This window comes from Calliphora vicina, chromosome 1, assembly GCF_958450345.1.
Source record: "Calliphora vicina chromosome 1, idCalVici1.1, whole genome shotgun sequence".
In the NCBI taxonomy this organism is placed as follows: domain Eukaryota; kingdom Metazoa; phylum Arthropoda; class Insecta; order Diptera; family Calliphoridae; genus Calliphora; species Calliphora vicina.
This window is the reverse complement of record NC_088780.1, coordinates 94,762,978-94,786,547: the sequence shown is the minus strand read 5'-3', so window position 1 is coordinate 94,786,547 and position 23,570 is coordinate 94,762,978. Positions and strand designations below refer to the sequence as shown.

The window sequence follows — 23,570 nt, the reverse complement described above, 5'->3', positions numbered from 1 at the left end:
GTTTGTTGCCAATCGAATGATTCGGTTGCACACATAGAATTTTTCGGTTATATCAACAGAAAGTCAGTGGATATAGAAAAATTTTGGTTGAAGCAACCAAATATTTGTTACCCCTTCTAAAATTTTGTAGCCACAATAATGGATATTGTGCGAGACTCTATATAGGAACATCGGAGTATAATCGATAGTCGATGTTTCAGTACAGGCGCGGATCCAGAGGGGGAGAAATGGGAAATTTCCCCCCCCCCAAAAACCGAAAAGTTTTCATATAAAAAAGGAATAAAAAGAAAAATGTAGAACAAATATAAGTTTTCCCCCCGAAAATGGTTGAACTGGATCCGCGCCTGTTTCTGTATATATGTTCAGAAATCTACATTTTACCAGAGGAGGCGAAGAACTGTTTCTTCCTTTTCGCGGTGCAGGCAACTAAGGCAATATCTGTGAAATATGGAAATGTGCAATATTTTTGAAAGACTGAGTTTTAAAAGTGGCGTATTTTTGAATCTAATAGAGATATTGACTTGAAATTTTTTTTGCAAGACCAATTAACTTATCTAAACATTAGTATTAAATTTACATTATATTAAAAATTAGTTCGGAATAAGTGTGGATCAAATTGTTCCTAACATTTGCAATCCTATTAAAATATTGATAAAAATTTTAGTTTTAGTAACTCAATAAATATGTAATATGTAATAAAATCGTTATTTATTAACAAAACTAAATGACATTTTCAACGTTTCTTAAATTTGTCATTCTAAATAACAAAAAAAACTTGTCAAAAGGTCAAAGGGAATCCCGAAATTCCTAAAAATTGGAGAGAAAATTCCAAAAGTGGTACTTGTCAAAAGGTCAAAGGGAATCCCGAAATTCCTAAAAATTGGAGCGAAAATCCAAAAAATGGTATTTTTACAATTTTGCCCATAGGATCCACATTTCCTTCGTGGTTGGGAAAATACTTTGGGTATGAATAGGGAACATATCAAGGTTTCCAAATGTGCTTTCCGTTTTCTGATCCCAGCTTTGGAATTTTGGAACATGTGGTCCAATTTTGAAATTTTTATAGAAAATAGGTCAATTTCCGAAGGGCGTAAGGCCGATATATTCGAAAAATAGAACATATTTTTTATACCAAAATGTTCTCCATAAACATACCTTACAGAAAAACATAAAACTGTTATATGTTCTTAAAGAAAGTTTATTTTAAGAAAAAAAGAGTTGAGTCACCTTTTCGCCCAAAAAACAGCAAAAATTTACTATTTTCGAATTTTTAATTTGAAAATCGTTTATTTTTTAGATTCATAATTGATATTGCTCTGAAATCTTTTGTATATTATTTATAATTTAGCTGTCTAACAAACAAAAAAAAATTCGACTCCATTCGGTCCAAAAGTACACCCTATATTTTTAAAAAAGCGGACCAAGGTATGCCAAAATTTTAAAATATAAATTTTGAAATACCTATAACTTGGAAATTATGGGAGATAAATAGCACATGCAAGCATGCTTAGCCTAGCTAAATGCTTTCCAAAAATAAAAAAAACTTTGAAATCGGATGGGAAACAAAAAAATTACACATGTTTAAATATTTTACATGTCGAATGTACCCTACTTTGAGCCCCATAGCGCCGCCCCTGGAACATTTGTAGGTTCCATTTTAATAGCCAGCCGTTTAGAAATGCCATATTTATTTCCAAAAAATTTCGATTCTGCCTCACTGTGTGCCGCAAGTAAATAACATGATCGATATGAACTTCAACACGAACCAAATTTTGTGAAGATCAGTTTAAAATTTACTACTTTTAACATTAAACGATATCAGTTTGAAAATTAAATCCATAAAAATTTTTATAAGTAAATAATGACTGGTGTTACGTGTAATTTGTTTTAATTTATAAACAATCTTAAATTAATTATTTCAGAAGTCTAGACCCTAGTTAATTGTATAATACAATTCTATGACTTCAGTTTTTCCCTTATCCAATAAATGAATATATGTTTGTATAACTACGCTCTTAAGCATGTGTGTTGTATATATCAACACAATAAGTTTTCGTTAGAATCACAATTAATAATAAAATTCTCGTTTCTAGTCTTTAAACAAACAGTTAATAAAATTAAAAGAACTGGTATTGAACAAGCCTTGACATTATGGTCAAAACCAGAGACAAACCAAACAAACTATCAATCGAGCGACCGATCAAACGACACAACATGTAAAGAAGAGCTGAAACACCTTGCCACACAAAAATTTCTTAACGTAACGTGCTTGTTTAATGTGGGTCAAAACTTCAATTAGAGTTTTTTTTTCAGACGTTTGGACATATTAGTTTGAAATTTGTTGAAAATTTTGTAATATTTTACAGGTGGTTTTGTTGATACAACAAATAACTACTTGGCGCACTTGGCATTTTTAAAATTTTCAAATCTCTGTGTATTTTAAAATGTATGTGAGAGATGAAAACTTAAATGATTAAATTTAATGCTGAACTACTGATAAAAAAAGAAAAACACAAAACCAAGAAGTAGAAGTCATAAATCACAACCTTTTTTTTGGGGGGGGGGAGTTGGGTTTGCTGCTGTGGCAAAAAGGTCTTAAAGTTAAATTTCACTTGTTGTTTAAATATTGAACTTGTAGTAGCTGTTTTTGAAGGTTAGAGAAGGTTGTCGAAAGGGTTAATTGGAAATAATTTGTGAAAATGTTGATTGGTTTTCTTGCTGTTGCTTGTTGCTCTTGTTTGCCTGACCCAGAGGGTCATTACAGCTTTAAGATTTACATTTTGTTTGTGGGAAATTTGTGTTTTGTGTTTAGGAAAAGCACATAAAAATTATATATAAAATATTATGTCTTATTTAAGAGTTATTTGTGTACTTAAGTTTTATGATTTTACCTTAATTATGATTTAACTTTTAGTAGTTATAAAATTTGGGAGATTTTAAATGTTTCTTTTAAAAGTAGATTTTTTTTTAAATTCCAAGATAAGTGCAGAACAATAGAATATTCAACGAAAGAAAGTAAGACTTAAATTAAATGAAACTCTAAGTGCAGTGCTAACATTCCAGGAATGTCATGGTGAAAAGTTGATGGCTATACAGTTGATGTTGTCCATTCGCAATTGGATCGTCGCTCCTTATAAACTTTAAGTATTTTCTTCAAGAATATACCAGCCGGATTTCATTCTCCTATAAGGAGGACTAGGTCTGCGGACTTGTAATAAATTCCATAAAAACTTAACTCCTTCTCTTTACGAGGAAGTATAAGATATCTGACTTCCATCCAATAGTTTTCAACAACCGAAATCCATTCTGGATATAATGGTGATCATCAAACTAAATGGATCGGCTAAAAAAATTCAAATGTATACCGAGAGGAATATTTGCCCAATTCACAATTGATGTCGTAGTGTTGTAGCATTGTATGTCGTAAATATTTTTCAAACAAATTTTTCGAAACAAAAACAAAACATTAATAAAAAAAATTACGACATACAACGATACAACGCTACGACACCAATTGTGAATTGGGCAATTATATATATCCCTTGTTTTAACGTTTTTTGAAAGTATACTTTTTTAAATTTCGAAGTAATATTTAGTCTTAATGAAGTTCTCAGTGATTAAGCTGTATCAACTGGACGTTTTTTCAATTAGAGAATGTCTAAGTCTACGTCTCCTTATTGATCCAAGTCCTACTCGGACAAAGATTATCAACTCAGTGACTGTCGAAAGTTATCTTCCTCAGGAATGAAAAATGTCTGACAAATTTCTTTCTACTATAAGGATCATCTTACAAGTCTATCTGGGCCAAACGAGAATTTTCCGTACCTTCCAACCTTCAAACAATGAAGAAGTCGACAGTACCTCTTTACTCCAGCAAAAGAGCAATAGTAAAGAGTTGGTGGCTGCCTACAATTGTTTGTACGATTCTTTTGGGTTATTCGTTCGGTAATCTACTCAGGAAAAAGGAACTATCTGCAAATGCTACAAAAGGTACAGAGAATCGTGAGGATTATGGAATATACTCTGGATTATATCACAAGAAATGGAACTATTTGGAAATGCTACATTGTTCTGTGGCATATATCATGAAGCTATCCAGTTCTAATAGTTTCTGGGTAGTAAGAAGTTTTCAGACTGGCTGGGATTGCTTGTCCTCTTCAAATCTGCATTGAATTCCAAATTCCGATAGTCAAAACTTTGTTGAGGCATTGACGTGTTCATTCTTTTTGAGAAACCCAACCTGTGTTTGCGGCTCATCTTCAAGGAGATGACTAAGTAGTTTAAGATTAGGGTCCCGGAGCAGAAGGAAATAACTTAAAAAATCATTTTGTTATATCATGAAGCTATCCAGTTCTAATAGTTTCTGGATAGTAAGGAGTTCTCAGACTGGCTGGGATTCCATGTCCTCTTCACATCTGCCGTGAATTCCAAATGCCGATAGTCAAAACTTTGTTGAGGCATTGACGTGGTCATTCTTTTTGAAGAACCCAGCATGTGGTTGCGGCTCATCTTCTAGAAGATGACTAAGTAGTTTAAGATTAGGGTGCCGGAGCAGAAGGAATGAACTTAAAAAATCAGTTTGTTATATGATGAAGCTATCCTTTTCTAATAGTTTCTGGGTAGTAAGGAGTTTTCAGACTGGCTGGGATTGCATGTCCTCTTCACATCTGCCGTGAAATCCAAATTCCGGCAGTCAAAACTTTGTTGAGGCAATGACGTTTTCATTCTTTTTGTGAAATCCAGCCTTTGGTTGCGGCTCATCTTCAAGAAGATGACTAAGTAGTTTAACATTGGGGTCCAGGAACAAAGGGAAATAACTTAACAAATCAGCTTGTTATGTTGGGATTTAGTTTAAATATTTCACCAGATTTGTACGACCCGAGTCCTACACGACCAATGTTTGTCAAATTAGTGACTCAGTTGTAATAACCGAAAGCTTTTATCACAGGAATCAACTCTCGGTAACAATGGCGTCTCCGCAACTACCGTGAACGTATATTCTAACAGTCAAAACTTCGTTGCGCAATAAAAATTGTCCTTCCTAATGACGAAAACTACCATTGTCTGTCGCCTCTTAGGAGAAGCTTGTTTATTATCATTTGAATCATTTGGGTCCCGAAGCAGACATAACAGCTGAGCTTTCTATACTGGGCATTAGCTTACATTTTTCAACAAATTTGGAATGCGAGTATATACTCCTAAACTCCAGGAAAGTTTTAATTCGGAAGACTGAAGAGTTGGCGAATATGAAATGGGTCACCTCTAATGGTTATAGGATAACCTGGGAATTGGGGCCACATCCTAGCTTTGGCTCACATATTAGCTCTCTCAACGCACACAATTAAGTAAAGAAACGATATGAATCTCATTGGGCTGAATTCGCAGCGACTGGTTGTTGAATTCAATGATTTCTGTAGAAGCTGTAGAGCAAATAGCAAGAGGGAGAAAGTTAAACAATTCCTGTAACTGTCCTCTGTTGGAAATGATCAACGTGGCATCGGATGTTTTCGATGGTCTGTCTGGTGCTATGGTTGAGTCTCTGCTTGATAAGCTTACCTAATCTAGTTTAACTTCAATTACTGTGAATTATTAAAACTTAGTTTTTTAATAATACCATTTCCCTAATTGTCATTATTTCAAAAGACATATGATCAAAATTGGCGATTATGACTGTCAAAAAGTCTGTCAACTTGTTTCCTTACCTTAAGCCAAAATAAAGTTGCGTGGTCACATCTTAAGAAATGTTCTAATTACATTTAAGATTTCTATTTAGTTTTAGTTTTCCTTGATCTGATTTTTTTCTTTCATGATTTCAAGTTTGAAAGTCCAGTTTATGAAGTTGCTGTACACATGTGTGGAATTATGTACTATTCATTAAGAAAATGTTATCTAACCTCCTTGCAACTTCCTGTAGCCAACCTTGTATTACAAAATACTATCAATTTTTCAACACGCCATATTTCCTGGAAATGTAGTAAATAATACTTACATAAACAAGAATACAACCAACTACGCAATTTTTGCGTGAAAGCAGTAAAGAAAAAGAACTGAATCTCATTGAAATTTAAAATTTTCTTTGACTTCTTTATTAACTTTGAATAAATGAAAAATTTTCGAAGAAATTTAAACATTTCTTTGCCATTCTTTTAACTCAACTTCACTTAGAAGTTGAGTTATTATTACCACATTAATGCCTTCTTTCAAAGCTCTGTTGCTAACCAATGGACTCATGCCAAAGAACAACATAATGATGGTGGTGGTGTAAGTTGGCGACGACGACGACGACTATGATGAAGTAGAACCTCTAGAAAAATTCATGCAATTAATTGCATTTAAACGATAATACAACGTCGTAAAATGGGGGGAAATATAAACTAAACTAGAATGTTAAGAACTTAAGGCTAAAACACGAACAAATAGTATTATGGCTACAAACCAAAAAAAAACAACTAAAAAGAAGCTAAACGTCCATTGAGAAGAGATCATAATGCGTGCTTAACACGCAATTGCCCAAGTAGTCAGCCATGTAAAGATGTTGAAGATGAAAGACCAAAATCCATTAAAAAAAACTAAAATACCGTGAACACGAATGTTAGTAAGAGGATAGAGGAAGAGATAATGTTGGCAAACAGTGTGAAAAAAATGGTTTTTACAACTGACCAATGGATCGATATTTTCATTAAATTTTGTTGTCTTAATATTTGAAAACGAACTTATTTCAGGCTTAGAAAATCCTTTTTTAGTCTAAAGAAGACAAAGAATTTGTGTATCTGATTCAATTCACAGATTAGCTACTTCACTGGTTACAAGTAATGAATCGACTGGTCATTAGTTATAAAATTTGAGAAATTTTAATGTTTCTTTTAAGAGAAACAAACATTTCAAGATAATTTAGTACTTAGTTAAAGTGACATCTTGAGTGCTGCGCAAAAACCCCAGGAATATGACTATTTAAAGTTACGGCACATGGAAATTTTCTTGAAATTTAAATTGCGAAAAAATTGAGAGATATTTTAAATTAAAAAAAATGTAAATGTCCATTACTCGGGTATGCTGTTAACGAAGATGGTAAAAATCTGAAGTCCCATGGTCTGTGCTCTTCAGTGGAATTCATGATAAACATTAATTATGTCAATTAACTATACTCTCCAGAAATCAAAAGACTCTAGAAAGTGCTTAGAGAGATAGAGGGGCGATTCTTGTTCTTGTTCTCTTTATGCCGACCCACAGTTGGGCAGAATCAAAATTGTTTGGAAATAAATCTGGCATTTCTAAACGGCTGGCCCGATCGGGATAAAATTTGACGTGGGCGTAGCCAAGGAGTATTTGAGTTGAAGTTATTAAAATGGGCCCTAAAAATGATCCAGAAAATTTAAACATATTGTTGAATCTAGTTGAGACATTGACTAGAAATTTGGTTTGTAAGATCAAAAATTGAGCTACCTAAACAAAAAATAAATAATTCGGAATAAATGATAATCAAATTGTTCTTAATACCTGCATTCCTATTCAAATTTTGATATATATTTTAGTTTTAGAAACTCAATAAATATGTAATAAAATATTTATTTATTAACAAAACTCAATGAAATTTTAAAATTTGTCATTTTAAATAACAACGTTTAAAAAGGTAAAAGGTAATCCCGCAATTCCTAAAAATTGGAGCGAAAATCCCAAAAATTCCATTTTTTACAATTTTGGCCGTAGGGTCCACATTTTCTTCGGGGTTGGGAAAATACTTTGGATATAAATAGGAAACACATCAAGGATTTAAAACCTGTTTTCCGTTTTCTGATCTCAGCTTTGTGATTTTAGAACATGTGACACAAAGTTTAAATTTTGATAAAAAAAATAGGTCACATTCCGAACGGAGTAGGAGCGACATATTCAAAAAATAGGACATGTTTTTTATACCAAAATGTTCTCCATAAAGATACCTACAGATAAATATAAAATTGTTATACGTTCTTTAAGAAAGTTTATTTTTAATAACAAAAGAGTTAAGTATCCTTTTCGCCCAAAAAACAGCAAAAAATCTACTTTTTTTGAATATTTAAAATGAAAATTGTTTATTTTTGGATCCAAAATTTTTTTTTAAATTTCTTTAATTAATTTTTTAGGAAAAAGAATTTATGACAAAAAAAAAAATTTTGATGAAAAAAATTCGGGTGAAAAAATGGTCGTTGCAAAGGTCTTTGAAATATCTATCATTAGATATCCATATTGTCTATATTAATGACTTAGTAATCCAGATATAGGTCAAAAATAGGTAAAAAACCGAGGTTGTCCTAGTTTTTTCCTTATATCTCAGCCATTTGTGGAGCGATTTTCGCGACCGAGCCGGAGGAATTTCGGAGATATTGATGTATGAATCGTGTATGTAAGTAATTTGGGGGCTTCGGAAAGTTGATTTCAACACACAGACGGATAGACGGACATGGCTATATCAACTCCGCTATCTATAACGATCCAGAATATATATACTTTATGGGGTCGCAAATGAAAAATGTGGAAATTACAAACGGAATGACAAACTTATATATACCCTTGCCACTCATGGTGAAGGGTATAAAAAATCGGTGCAAAAGTAACGACTAAATTTTAAAATTTCAATTTTGAATTGCCTATAACTCTGAATCGCTCCTTGGCTACAACCACGTCAAATTTTATCCCAATCGGAGCAAACGTTTAGAAATGCCAGATTTATTTCCAAAACATTTTGATTCTGCCCCACTGTTATAAATCTGCCTAAAAGTTTTCTATAGATTTTTTACAAAGAACTTTGGTGATAAAAATCCAGCAAGAGTTTAAATTTTTATACTTTCTAGGAATTTACATCTACACCATTTTTCATTGAAATTGAGAAAATTCCAAATGGAATTGAGAATTTCCGTTTTAAATTGAGAAAATTCCAAATGAAATTGAGAAATTCAATTTTAAATTGAGAAAATTTCAAATTGAATTAAGAAATTCAAATTGAAATTTAGAAAATTACAAATAAAATTGGGAAAATTCCAATTGAAATTGAGAAATTGGGAAAATTCTAAATAAAATTGAGAAACATATAAATTATTTTAAACTAAAAACAAACAAAATTAACGATTATATCAGACGTGGAAAAAAGATGTGGTGATCTGGATAGAGTGGTCTCTCTATCTCAATTTCAATTTATTTTGACGTAGAAAACATGGTTGGTCTCGTGTTGGATCCCGAACAGTTCTTTCGATACCTACTTCGCGTGGCCCCGACATCCACCTGATAGGTGTAATTTGTATCGCAGGCATTATTCAAACGGATAGTCGCAGAGGTTCGTTCACTGCCGAAAGCACAAACGAATGGGTCAAAAGTGTTGATAGGAAGAGTTGGGTAATCAGTTATCTGAACTCGTTTTGGTATGTGACAATGCCCCTTGCCGTAGTCGTTTACGTGAAATTTTCAACAACTCTTCAGCAACACTTTTACCATTGAGTCCCTATTCACCAATGCTTAACCCTATTGAAATAATTTGGTCCAAAATCAAAAGTATTGTGAAGTCAAAGATGAACATAACAACCGTAAATCCTACTAATGTAGGAGAGCAGAGGATTTTATATCTTCAATAATTAACTAATGATTCCAAGTCCTGTATAACTACTGGAGATTGCAGTAGAGCTATACAACATCATTCCACCAAAGTGCTTTGGAATTGCAAGATATGCCTGTTGATCAATAAGACTGTGTACATATGTTTTTTGTTTAATGTATATTATTTATGTGGAGTAAAATAAAATTTTCTCAATTTCATTTTAAATTTTCTCAATTTGAAATGGAATTTCTCAATTTCATTTGGAAATTTCTCAATTTAAAACGGAAATTCTCAATTTCATTTGGAATTTTCTCAATATCATGTATAATGTTCTCAATTTCAATGAAAAATGGTGTAGAAATTTTATAATGAATATTTTCATATTTTCCCATCACAATATTATTTTGCTGCTGCACACAACATACGTTTCCACTGTTCTGACAACCATCGTTAGACAATAAAATGAATCACAAAAACAATAAACGATGGCAACAGAACAAAAAAAACTAAAAACAAAAAAACAAGCAAGCAAAAGAATTCAAATATATTATTGTACTTACCTAAATTGGCATAAACATTGTCAGACTTGCTTTTAATCGAACCGCTTTGTTCTCCCATAATACGGATGTTATTTGCTGGCGTAGGTTTGGGAGAGGAAGTCAACATTTTTAAATTGCTCGCTGCTGTAGCTGATGTAACATTGTGGCCATAGCCCGTGGCATTGGCCATCATGGAAGCTGCGCTGTTGTTATTGTTCGTAGTATTCGAGCTGGCCAGAGATATTTGTTGTTTTCTTCTTAGCTCAGCACTTTTTGGTGGTGGTGGTCTGGCGGGTTTGTTAACCTCATGACTTCGTTGACTATCTAGTGATCGTAGAGGGGGAGCGGGTGGCTTGGCGGTAACAACGGCCACCGTTTGGGCAGTGACTGATTCATTGGTTTTTGTTATATCCTTGACCACCTCCACGCCGGTGGTATTTATGTCAATGGGATGTATAATGACTAAACGTGGCTTACCGGCTACTCCGGCATCTTCTCCAGTGCAAATTTCCGAATAAATACTCTCCTTTTGCTTGGTCAGATTCTCTGTGGTTTTTGTGGTGCCCATGCGCAGGAATTTCTTAATGGAAAACTTGGTTTTTGTTTTACCCATACCCGCTGATTTCTTGTCGTTGTGAGAGGCTGCATTTAAATTGGTTATAGACATCGATGTAGTTACCGTTTTGCTGCACGAAGCTTCTGCTAGATTTTCCTCAGACAAGGAGAGATTTTTGGGATTTCTGGGTGTGGGCTCGGGAGTCATGGATTGTTTGAGATTTAGTGTTGGCACAGCGTTCTGCAATTGTAAATTCTTAATTGCATTGCTGCGTTGAGTGACAAATGTGTTGAGACTGCGGAATTTGGGATTGATGGTAGCTCTCTCCCGTTTATCTTTCTCCTTAATAATGGCTGCAGCTGAGTTCTTGCCCACCGTACCGCTATTGGAAACAATTTTCCTAGTGTAGATGGTAGACGAAGAGGACGAGGAAGAGTTAGAAGCCGTTGAGGAATTGGTTTCCGTAGATGCTGACGATTCCTCCGATGATGCTGATGATGATGTAGTATTATCAGTTTCTATTTTGTATTTAATGTCTTCATCGTTTTTGGCTAAATTTACAGCTTTGGCTTCTTGTGTTATTAGCGCTTGTGATTGTGTTGGCATTAGCGTTTGCATTTGAGTTTGTGTTTCTTTCTTGGCATGCTCATCAAACTCAATATCAATGTTGTAGTCTCTTTCGGGTGTGGGAGGTGCGCTTGTTTTCAAATCCATAGGTGGATTTGGTGCTTTTCCCTTTTTTAGCTTGGCGTCATCTTTCAATGAATCATTGTCTAAACACTCTGAAGATTTCGACATCACCATTTGTAGTTGAGAGATTACTTGCTGTTGTTGCTGCTGTTCAGCAGTAGCTGTTGCAGACGCTGTAGGTCTTTTACTCATGAATGTTTTCATGGGAGTCTGTAGCGGAGATACTAAGGGCTTGGCGGGCAGATCGGGTTTCTTTAGTAAAACGGGAGGATGTTGCTTTTGCAAGCCATGCAGGAACGATGGACGGGCATCTATGACTTTGGTGGAGGGAGGTGGAGATTTGGGTAATTCTGGCAATTGCTTGCAATCTTGGTTTTCCAAGCTGCCATCAGGATCCGCACTGCCATCGGGTTCCCCATGAAGTTCTCGAGACTTGTCCATGCTAAAGTTGGGTTTATCGCTCAACGAACTTTTCACATCCTTGAGTGGCAACATGGGTTTTTGATCGGTTACCTGAATATCTTCATAATCTGAATTATTCGTACTGGCACTTAGTTTTTTCTCTACCCTAAGTCTATCTCTATCCATTTCCGTCATATTGATATTCTTATAATCATGGCCTATACTAATGCCAATTCCCGAATCCGATTCACTGCGTATCATATTGTAAGAAGTTTCCTCATCACTGCTGCCATCAAAACTACTGGCTGTGGAATCCAAAGCATCATCGGAGCTGCATTTGGTAACAATCAAACCATCCGAGGTTATTTTACTGGTCATAAAGTTGCCCTCATGTAAATTGTAAGAAGCTGCTCGAGTTTTCGAAGACAAAAGCATATCGGTTATGTATTGGGAACTGGAGAAGATACTCGATTGTTCCTTTTGTTGCTCAGCCTTGCCCGATTGTTTGCAAGACTCTTTGATTTCATATTTACCATCTGGTAGGTTTTCGTAGGTTTGAGAAGTTTCCACCACATCATAATAGGCTGAGACACCGTTTTCGGAATCTGAGCAATTGCTGTCACTATCGGAGTATTTGTGGAAAACATTTACTTTGGGTTTGATCTGGTCTTTGGTAATGGGTGAATGACGAACGATCGGTTTCTTAAGGTCGAGAAATGTTTTGTTATCCAGCGACTCGGTTAAAGTACCAATTTCAAATTTAATTTTAGAATTGGTGGCCATTGAGGATGATGATGTTGATGAAGAACAAGAGGCTGATGACTTGGACTCAGAAGCCAGCTTTTCATTTTGATTTTTCTCCAAAGTCTCGGATATTTCATCCAGCAAGGATTTTTCCATGGCCCTTTCGATAGGTGGACTATTTTTGCCATCACTTTCGAGTGAGGGTAGTGAATCGGGAGAGGCTTTTAAACATGTAGTGTTAAGCGTAGCAGAAGAGGAAGAAGCTGTAGTTGTAGTCTTCTTAATTGCACCTGTTAAAGTAGTCTTCTCGGTTTTCATTTCTGTAGTTTTGGTCTCAAATTTAGTTTTAACCGTGGTAGTGGTGGCAGATACTTGAGTGATGGGGACGGGAGATTTGGTAATCTCCTTCATTTCCCCGGAACAACCAAAAGGTATAACATTTATTTGCAATGTTTGTTTCTTACCCTCCTTGTCCACCTGTGGAGCACCCAGTTTTAAGGCAGCAAATGATTTCTTAATATTTTCCTGGGCGTCTCCCAATAAATTGCCATTAATCATATTGAAATCGGTATTGGCTCTAGTTACACGTTTCAATTCCAACGATTCCTCATCATCGGTACCCAAAGCCTTGTCATCATCTCGGTCATTGGCCAAATTCATGAAATCATGATCATCATCCGAATCATCGGACCACTCACCACCATAACCTATGACTTCCGACAGATTCTTGGGAAAACTAACTTTAGTTTTATGTTTAGACTTGGTGGCTGTGTGTGTTGCTGTATGAGCCGTCTTCTTAATTATACTTTTAGCTGGCCTTTTATTTTTATTCGGATAATCAGTCTTGTGGCTGTCACTGCTGTTGTTGCTGCTGCTGCTGCCGCCAGTTTTCGTACTTAAACTAGATGCTGTTGTTGTTGTTGATGACGCTAGAGATGTGGAGAGTGATTTGTATTTGGAGGAGGCTGCCATTGCGGCAGCTTGTTTGTGTTCGTCTTTTGATTTGAAGCAATTCGAGCATAAATCTTTTTTCCACGCATTTTGCGAAAAATGTGTACAAATGGACGAGGACATTGTGTTGTGATTGCTGGTTGGTTGTATGGTTTCAGTGAACACTATAAGTCCATAATCTGGAATGAAAAAAGTTTGGTAGAAAAGGAGTTAGATTATTTTATTTAACAACATGTAATATTGCTATATTCAGAAGTACAGAATCTTATACACCCAGCACTTTAAAACCCCTGTACACGATTTCATTTTACGGCACACTTTTGGAACAGTATCATATTAAAATGACATATTAAAGTCCTTTTATACATCTTTAACATAGCAAGAGAGCAATGTGTTGTCCTTATATGAGAGACAAGCGGCGTTTATTTTATTTGTGTTATGAGTATTGTAAAAATTACAAACGGAATGACAAGTTTATCACTCGGGGTGTATGGTATAAAAATATTTAAATCCTATCAAATTTTAATAAATATTCATCTCTGAGAATATGCTAAGAGTAAAATTTGGACCCTATAAAATATTCAAAGCAACATTTAAATGTTTCGAATATATATGTTACCTTCGTTCCTACAAGGAGCAAAGGGCCTCAATAAAATGTTTGAACATCTCTCTATTTTGTGCTAACGCCTTCACTTCTCTTGCCACTGCTATTTACTTCTGCCTCAATCTGCCTTCTACTTGTGTGAGCTGGGCGTCCCTTTCTTCTGTTCCCTTGCGGGTTCCAGTCTATGGCAGTTCTTGTGATGTCGTAGGCTGCCTTCTAAGGGTGTGGCCGATCCAACGGCATTTTCGTCTCCTTATCTCAATCGATAGGATTTGTTGGTCTGTTTTTTCCCAAAGCGTTTGATTAGTTGTGGTTCTCGGCCAGAATACACATAGAATCTTGCGAATAAAGCGGTTCACGAAAACTTGCATTTTCTGTATACCACTAGTGGCAGCGTTCCAAGTCTTGCAGCCGTACAAAAGGGTAGATTTTACATTGGCATTGAAGATTGCTATTTTCATACGCAGAGATAAAAATGATGGTGATCTCCAAATAGGTTTTATGCGACCAAATGTTTGACTTGCATTCTGCAAACGATTATCGAAGTCCTCACCCGATCCCCCGTACATAGATATAATGCTCCCAAGATAGCAGAATTGCCTGACATCTTCTATTTCGCTTACACCTATTGCAAATAAATTCCGGGACGTTGCATTTATACGTAAGGTTTCTGTCTTCATGACATTTATCTTCAAACCTGCTGATTCCGCTGCCAGCGTTACGCTTCGTATGTTCTCTGCGAGATCTGAGTGGCTGTGAGCCAGCAGACAAATATCGTCCCACAATATCCCCCTGCCGTTATCGAAGGCTCTTCCAAGGATCGTGTCCAGAACTATATTAAATAGAAGTGGTGACAAGACACATCCCTGTCGGACATCTATCCCAACTCTCACAGTTTTACTCATCAATTTACCATGTTTTATCCTAGAAGATGCATTACGGTATAAGCTTTTCATGTTTCGTAGGCCCTAATAATTGTGTCTGATACGTGGTCCTTCAACTCAATCTATCTATATATATAAAAATTAAATGGTCCATGTATGCAATGGCATCACGTGAGAACGGCTGGAGCGATTTGGGTGATTTTTTTATTAGATTCGAATTTTTCAGGAGATAGTTTGTAAAGAAAAAAATTACATGTAAATTACATAAAAAGCCCCCTAAAATATGCAGTAAAAATTTAGATAGTTTATTTGCAAATAAATAAGAACAGGCAGGTGTATGTGGGTTGGAGAAACTTGAAGAACTAACACTAGTAAATGCTGCCGTGCGAAGCCGGGGCGGGGCGGTCAACTAGTTTTAAATAAAATTAAGATATTTAAAATATAATTGGAATATTAATTTCATATTTAATTATGTGTGCATCAGTGTCGTAAAATTACATAATTTATTAAATAAATCTGTATGATGTTTTTTTATTTAAAAATAGTCATTGTCATATTGAACAACAATTATCAATTAACTTTCTCTGTCTGTCACTTTACCCCCCTCTTCCTACATTTTCTTTGACACAAATTAGCAGAAGCATTCGACAGCATCCGCATTAAAAAGCTTGACCACCATCATCACACTACAATGTAGGCAGGCATGTATGTTTGTGAGAAGGTAATTTAATATAAGAAATGAAAAGAAAAGAAATATTGTTCAACTTTTTATGAATTGAAAGCAAATGAAAAACACTCATCCATTGTAAGAGATTTTTATAAGAAAATAATTACATTGTGATCGTATCGGGTACTTGTTTTTGCAACGCTTCCTAATTTTTTTTGGACGGAATTTTGGCTCAATGGTGATATTTTTATCAGTATGGTTTATTTTTTGTATGGAAACAATTCGTCACCAAAAAGAGCTATGTGTAATTCTTCAAAATTGTTTTTATGCCAATATCTGCAAGCCATATTGATTGCCCAAAACCTTATAAAATATCAGTATATCTAGGTAGAAGTTCTGTGTAATTTTATATAGTTTTCATACATAAGAGTTCGTTTGCTCTGCTTAAAACTTTTTTAAAAACACATGGGACTTTTTGTAGGCGAAGCGACGAATTGCTGATACAACGACTTGCAGACTAACTGACATGTATGATTGTAGATGCTGCCTCTACATCCCTGCAGTTAAGCAAGTAGTCAATGTATCCCTTATAGACAGCAATAGTCACTAATGTCCTATCACTTGACACGTTTGTGTTCTTTGTAGTGCAGACAGAAGACAATTGTTTACTTAATACATCCCAGGTAATCTAGCGTGAAGACAATTGTCACTTATGTGTCTCTAAGTATCCTAGAATGTAGTCACTTTAAATGTTTTGTGAGTAATTCGTACAAATTGGTTTATAAATGCTTGTCACAAACATATACTTGTTTACTGTAACCATATATATGAGTGATACAATCATGTGAATCGTAAATTAACAATATTATGGTCACCACAATCATATAAATAGTTACTATGACTATAATATTGTTAAAAAATGTGGAAATGGTTACAGTAAACATGCACCCATATATTTTATTTCTCTGCATGTAGTTTCCACCCTAAATGATGGGTAAAATCACTTGTTCGGGACCGTCTTCTAGAACTGCTGAGCCTCTACTGGTATTAAATGACAATACATAAGTTTACATTTATATGTATTTTGTATTCGAAAGACCTGATGTAATACTACATTGAATTCATTGATTCATACTTATTGTTGTTAAATTTTATACAACAGATCTTCCGCTCCCTCTGAAAATTTTCTTGCTGCCCCAATGGACCAGTCGAAAACGAATCAATCTATAAACACACAAACACACAAATCTTTTCCTATTTATAAATAAATATCTGTATTATTTGTGGCAATAATTGAAAATAAAGAAGATACATAAAGTGTGCGTATGAGTTGTAACAGCAATAAGATCGTATTAAATGAAATCAGCTTTTTTCCACATTTTTTTTCTCTTAAGCTTTTGCTTGGGGGTCAAATTGTATTGAATTAATAATTTGTATGTTTTTACAAGAAATAATTGTAGGTCAAACTGACTGGCTTAAATTTAAACAATCCAAGTAATTGTGATTTATTTTCTCATAATTATTATTATTTTTTACTAAAGTGCCATGTTGTTACTCATCAATTATATTTATTTTTTTTAAGAATTTTTTTATTTATACATTCGCCAAGACGTGAGGAGATTTTATAAGATTCTTTTACGATTTGAAACGAAATATTTCTTATATATGATTGATTTTTAATTCATTGTGGACTGCAAACAGATTCATAAAATTTTTTCATTTCATTATTTAAAAAAAAATACCTATACCTCAAATACTACGTTTAAGATTGATTAGCTCTAAAATGAATAATACATACAAAGGTTAATTTAAATTAAATACATTTAATTCTAACATGAACAAATTCATAATTTTTGAAAACATATAGCCTAACTATAAAAGAAATTTTAAAGTTAATTTTTGTTAAAGTCGACTTTATTTTAAAATAGAACATTTGTTTTTTTCGTACCATAAAAAATATTTTAAAAAAGATTTCAAAACTTTTTCCAATTCATACATTCAAATTAATTAAAAAAAAATTGCAAAAAATTTAAAAACGCAAAATGTAGATAAAAGTTCAAAACAAAAAGCTTATTTTAAAACAATAAAACAACATTTTAAATTATATTTGAAATTTGTTTTATGGTACGAAATTTATAATAATAATCAACTTTATGGACTTAAAATCGACTTTAAGGCTTTTGTGGTTAGGCTGTAAATCTTTTTCAAAACACTTAATAATAAATAGTTAAAGATCAAATTCGAAAACAAAAATTGTGAAATTTATGAAAAATATTGTAGCATTTTTTATAGAATGCTCATCTCATAATGAGATCAAAATATACTATCTCCAATGTTCATTGCTGTCTTTGTCTTCAATCGGGATTTTTCACCCTTGATTTATATTGTTTAAAAGAGAATTTGGTATAGGTTTATTGACTAACCACAAGAATTCATCAAATGCAACTAGTTATAATTATTAGATAAATTAACGAAAAAAACTGGAGAATGCGGACTTTGCTTTTATATCCCTCACTTGTTAATATCTTGAACTTTCTTATTTTTGTAAAGAAATGTTTTAAATTACTTGAGTTTTCTATAGAATTATTAAACATGAATTTGAATTTTCTGTAGAAAATTTGTCAAAAACTTAAATTTTCTGTAGAAAGTTTATTGATAACTTGAATTTTATATAGAAAAGTTTCTATACTTAATTTATCGATAACTTTAATTTATTATAGAAATTTTATCGATAACTTTAATTTTTTATAGAATTTTTTTCGATAACTTGAATTTTTTATAGAAATTTCATCGATAACTTTAATTTGTTATAGGCATTTTATCAATAACTTTAATTTTTTATAAAAATTGTATCGATAACTTTAATTTTTTATAGAAATTTTATTTATAAATTTAATTTTTTATTGAAATTTTATCGATAACTTTAATTTTCTATAGACAAATTTTTGATATTTTTATCGATAACTTTAATTTTTTATAGTAATTTTATCGATAACTTTAATGTTTTATAGAAATTTTATCGATAACTTTAATTTTTTATAGAAATTTTATCGATAACTTTAATTTTTTATAGAAATTTTATCGATAATTTTAATTTTTTACAGAAATTTTATCGAAAACTTTAATTTTTTTATAGAAATTTTATCGATAACTTTAATTTTCTATAGAAAAATTTTTGATATTTAAAATGTTTTATAGAAAATTTATCGATAACTTTAATTTTTTATAAAAATTTTATCGATAACTTTAATTTTTTATAGAAATTTTATTGATAACTTTAATTTTTTACAGAAATTTTATCGATAACTTTAATTTTTTATAGTAATTTTATCGATAACTTTAATGTTTTATAGAAATTTTATCGACACTTTAATTTTTTATAGAAATTTTATCGATAACTTTAATTTTCTATAGACAAATTTTTGATATTTTTATTGATAACTTTAATTTTTTATAGAAATTTTATCGATAACTTTAATGTTTTATAGAAATTTTATAGATAACTTTAATTATTACAGAAATTTTATCGATAACTTTAATTTTTTATAGAAATTTTATTGATAACTTTAATTTTTTACAGAAATTTTATCGATAACTTTAATTTTTTATAGTAATTTTATCGATAACTTTAATGTTTTATAGAAATTTTATCGACACTTTAATTTTTTATAGAAATTTTATCGATAACTTTAATTTTCTATAGACAAATTTTTGATATTTAAAATGTTTTATAGAAAATTTATCGATAACTTTAATTTTCTATAAAAATTTTATCGATAACTTTAATTTTTTATAGAAATTTTATCGATAATTTGAAAAGATGCATTTTATATAAAAAATGTAAGTTATCGATGAAATATCTAAAGAAAATTAAACTTATCGATCAATTTTCTATAGAAAATTAAAGTACATAATCGATAAATTTTCTGTACAAAATTATCAATTGAATTATATAGACAATTTATCTAATTTTATAGAAAATTAAATAACTTTAAAAATGTATCGATAACTTTAGTTCTATTTAGATAATATATCGACTACTTTAATTGTCTAAAGAAAATTTATCAATTACTTGACATTTGTATAGAAAATGTATCAATAACTTTCAAGTTATGTTGAAGATTTATAGATAACTTTAATTTTCTTTAGAAAATTTATTGATAACTTGAATTTTCTTTACAAAATTTATCGATAACTTTAATTTTCCGTAGAAAATTTATGGATAACTTTAATTTTCGTTTCGATATTTTTAATTTTATTTTCAAAATTTACCAATAATTTAAATAATCTATAGAAAACATATCGATTACTTAAATTTTCTACAGGCAAATTATCGATAATTTTAATTTGCCATAAAATATTTATCGATATCTATAAATATTTAATAGATAACTTAGAAAACAACATTTTTTGACAGAAATTTCTTAAAATTTTTCATAACATTAATTTTTCATAGAAATTTTATTGATAACATACATTTTTAACCAAAAAATTTTAGAAAAATGTTTAAAAAATTATTAAAAAAAATTAATTTGCAACAAAAATATATCGATAATTTAAATTTTGTTTAGAAATTTCATTTCATTTTTTATACAAAATGTTAATAAATATTTTCAATAACTTGATATGATTATTTTTATTACCTTTTGACTTAAAGCAGTCTTTAAAAACTATAGGGTGCCAAATAGTCGGGCTTGATCAACTATAGTTTCCTCCTTGTGTAGCTAAAGTTTTTATTTATGTTATTTTCTAGAGCCAGGCAGTAGTTATTTATTAAGTTTTCGAATAATGCCACTTTAAAACAAAACACTTTTTCTTGTATTCTTAACTGATTTTTCTTGAAACTTTTCTCTACATTCTGTGGAAGATTGAATGAATGAATGTTTTGTTTTTCTCATATCTTTGTCTTTCTACTTCAACTACTTTTGGACGACCATTGTTCTTGAAATGCAAGAGAAAAATATATATTTTAGTTTTTTGTTTTTAAAATCACCATTATCAACATCTATTTGTTGGTTTATTTGTTTGTCACTTTGAATCAAACAATCACATCCACTCAAACACGCATACACTTTTATTCATTCATACAAAATCACACAGATACAAAGTTGACGTTGCTGTTGCTGTTGCATTTTATAAAATTATATTTGGATTTCATTTAATTTCATCTCATTTCTTTTGCATTTTCATATCATTTGTGAACCAAACATCAGTCAGCCATCCAAACAACCGACCAACCTACACTTTCCAAATCATTCGACTGTGAATAACCAAGTTAATGTAATGAACTTTTTCTTCTTTCTTCGTTACTGCCTGCTTCTTTATACATATTATTCATCTTCATCTTCATTTTCTTCTGCTTTCAACTTTTCTTCTTTCTTTCTTTATTTATCTTTATTATTTTGAAAATTATTTTTTAAATGGAAACTTCTTTTCATGGCTTCAAATTGATCTTAATGTGGTCAAGAGAATGAATTACCAAATGACCAAAAACTAAAATATATTTTTTGATTTTGGAAATTATAGGGTTTGTTGCAGCGTCGAACGGTATTTATAATTTCACTTTTAACTGTTTTTTTTGATGGTTGAATGAAATTGAAATTTTTTAATTATAGAGTTCAATTTGTGTTTCTTTTCCAAAAGAATTTGAAAAACTTATAGTTGAATATTTTGTTTTAAATAGAACATAATAATAAACTAGATTACTTTTTAAAGTAGGCAAATAGAGCCATGTTTTTCCATTAAGGCACTTATTTTTGACAGCTGTCAGCAGATGTGCTGTGGAATGCTCATCAGCTGTCACTTACCATTATTAATGTTTAATTTATTTCATTTCTATCTTATCTAATTTCAAAATTCTTGATCTATTTTTTTTTTGTCAGTGTATTTTTATTTCATAAATCTGCAACTTGCAATATTTCTTTAGTGTAACACTTAAATTCAATTTACTGTTTGAAATTACACATTCATTATTTTGTAGACCATTTTTTTGTTTTCCTCTTATTTTAACATTACGAAAACATTGAGGTAGCTGCTGATGTTGATGATGAGGATGATGTGATGTTGTTAAATAAAAACGTTAATAAAACATTTGGTTGTGTGCTAACTTGGCTACTTGTGTTGTTTATTAACCATTTACATACAGACACACAGAATCTTGTAAATTTTTTATGCGATATTTTTTAGGTCATTTTTGCAAACATTTTTTTTATCATTTAAGTTTTGATCTCTCTACTTCTCTCTACTTTAGGTTTACAAAATTTAAGTTTGTTTTCAAAACTAAACTCTAATAATGGGCTACATGCAACACAACACAAAGATTTATGCAAAAATATTTTAGGTCTGGTTTTTTTTCTTTCTTGCAACGTCTCCTACTTTTTAACCAGAGTCGAGTCTAAAGGCTCAAAAAATACTATTTATTGTTACGTATTTCTTTATTTGCTTGCAAAAAAAAAATGTTGTAACTTGTTGAAGTTGTTTTGCTGATACAGCAGTCATCAGCCAGTATTTGTTTTATTTAACTTCTTACGAGTCTGTACGATTTACTACAGTGTATAGTAAGTTTGCTAGTATTGTACTTAAGTAAGACTTGTTAGTATTCTGATGGTACTTAGTAGATGGTATGTACACATGAATATATGTATGTAGTTCGATTTATGTGTGTCTTTTTTTTAGCCAATTAAGGTTTCGGTATCTTTTTTTACTACTTTTTTGGTTTGATACTATTGTAACAGTTGGGGTATTCAAACGGTCTGCTATTAGGGAATATTATTTTATTGTTGAGCTGCAAACAAAAAATGTGTTATTTTATGACAAAACTATAAACATAGTTCAAAAAGTCTTATTAGTTTAGAACCTTTTTGTTTGAAACACAACAAAAATTTGTTTAAACTAAAATAATATATTAGGTCATTATGACAATACGACCTAATAGCAGACCGTTTGAATACCCTAAGTATTTATTATATATTTTAGCAGGGCTGTGTAATATCTGAAGGAAAACTTTAAATAAACTTAATTTTGCCAAAAACCGATCATCCGGTTTTTTCATTGTTGTAAACTTTACCCTTTTTGGTTTTCTTTAACTTTTCGGTTTTTCGAAAAACCGGGTTTTTTAAGACGCTAATTTTAACGAAATATCTATATATATAAAAATGAAATGGTCCATGTATGTAATGTCATCACGTGAGAACGGCTGGAGCGATTTGGCTGATGGTTTGTAATGAAAAAAATTCAAAAATTCCGGTTAAAACTCGGAAATTCTTTTTTTGTGAGTCCAGTCTACTGTAATAAAAAAGCTCCCTAAAGTATGCAGTACAAATTTAGATATTTTATTTGCAAATAAATAAGAACAGGCTGATGTGCGTGGGTTGGAGAAACTTGAAGAACTAACATTAGTAAATGCTACCGGGCGATCAACTAGTAATATATATATATTTTTGAAAAACTGTGATAAAAATTTTCAAAATATTGACTTATTTTATAGATAATTGTAGCATTTGTCAATATTTCGCAAAAAATATAAGCTGCTCATAATAGATAGCATTAATTTGTTACCATTAAATACAGAGAATTACCTTAGCGCCATGGAAATTTGGCTTTGGTACCAAAATAATCGTATCGGCTGGTTGGCCAATTTTCACATACGATCTCTTATTGTAATGGATCCATTTTTTATGGCAAATAAAACAGGGCAACAAAATCTAAAAAAAAATTAAGATTCTTTTTAAACCACTTCACAATTTTGATGTATTGTGGTTCCAGTAGTACAAATACATATGGTCCAAATTATAAATTATATGGAGAAGTTTTTTTTTAAATTTTTTTTTGGTAAAATTGTGAATTTTTTTAGATGTTTCTGCACATAATTAATGATAACTGAAATAAGGTTAGTCCGATGTTATTAAAATAAATTTGGAAAAGTTGAGATTTACATAACCTTTAATCCGTTTATATATTGTGTTTCAA

At 31.6% G+C, this 23,570-nt stretch overlaps 1 protein-coding gene across 1 annotated transcript in view; it reads right to left on the bottom strand.

The window, feature by feature from the left end:
• LOC135963353 (serine-rich adhesin for platelets) overlaps positions 1 to 23,570 on the bottom strand; it is a 203,328-nt gene that overhangs the window by 15,868 nt on the left and 163,890 nt on the right. The window contains exon 4 of the mRNA XM_065515167.1: positions 10,126 to 13,626. Within this exon, the coding sequence (XP_065371239.1) occupies positions 10,126 to 13,570 (3,445 nt within the window). The 5' untranslated portion in view covers positions 13,571 to 13,626. The remainder of the gene's footprint in view (positions 1 to 10,125; positions 13,627 to 23,570) is intronic.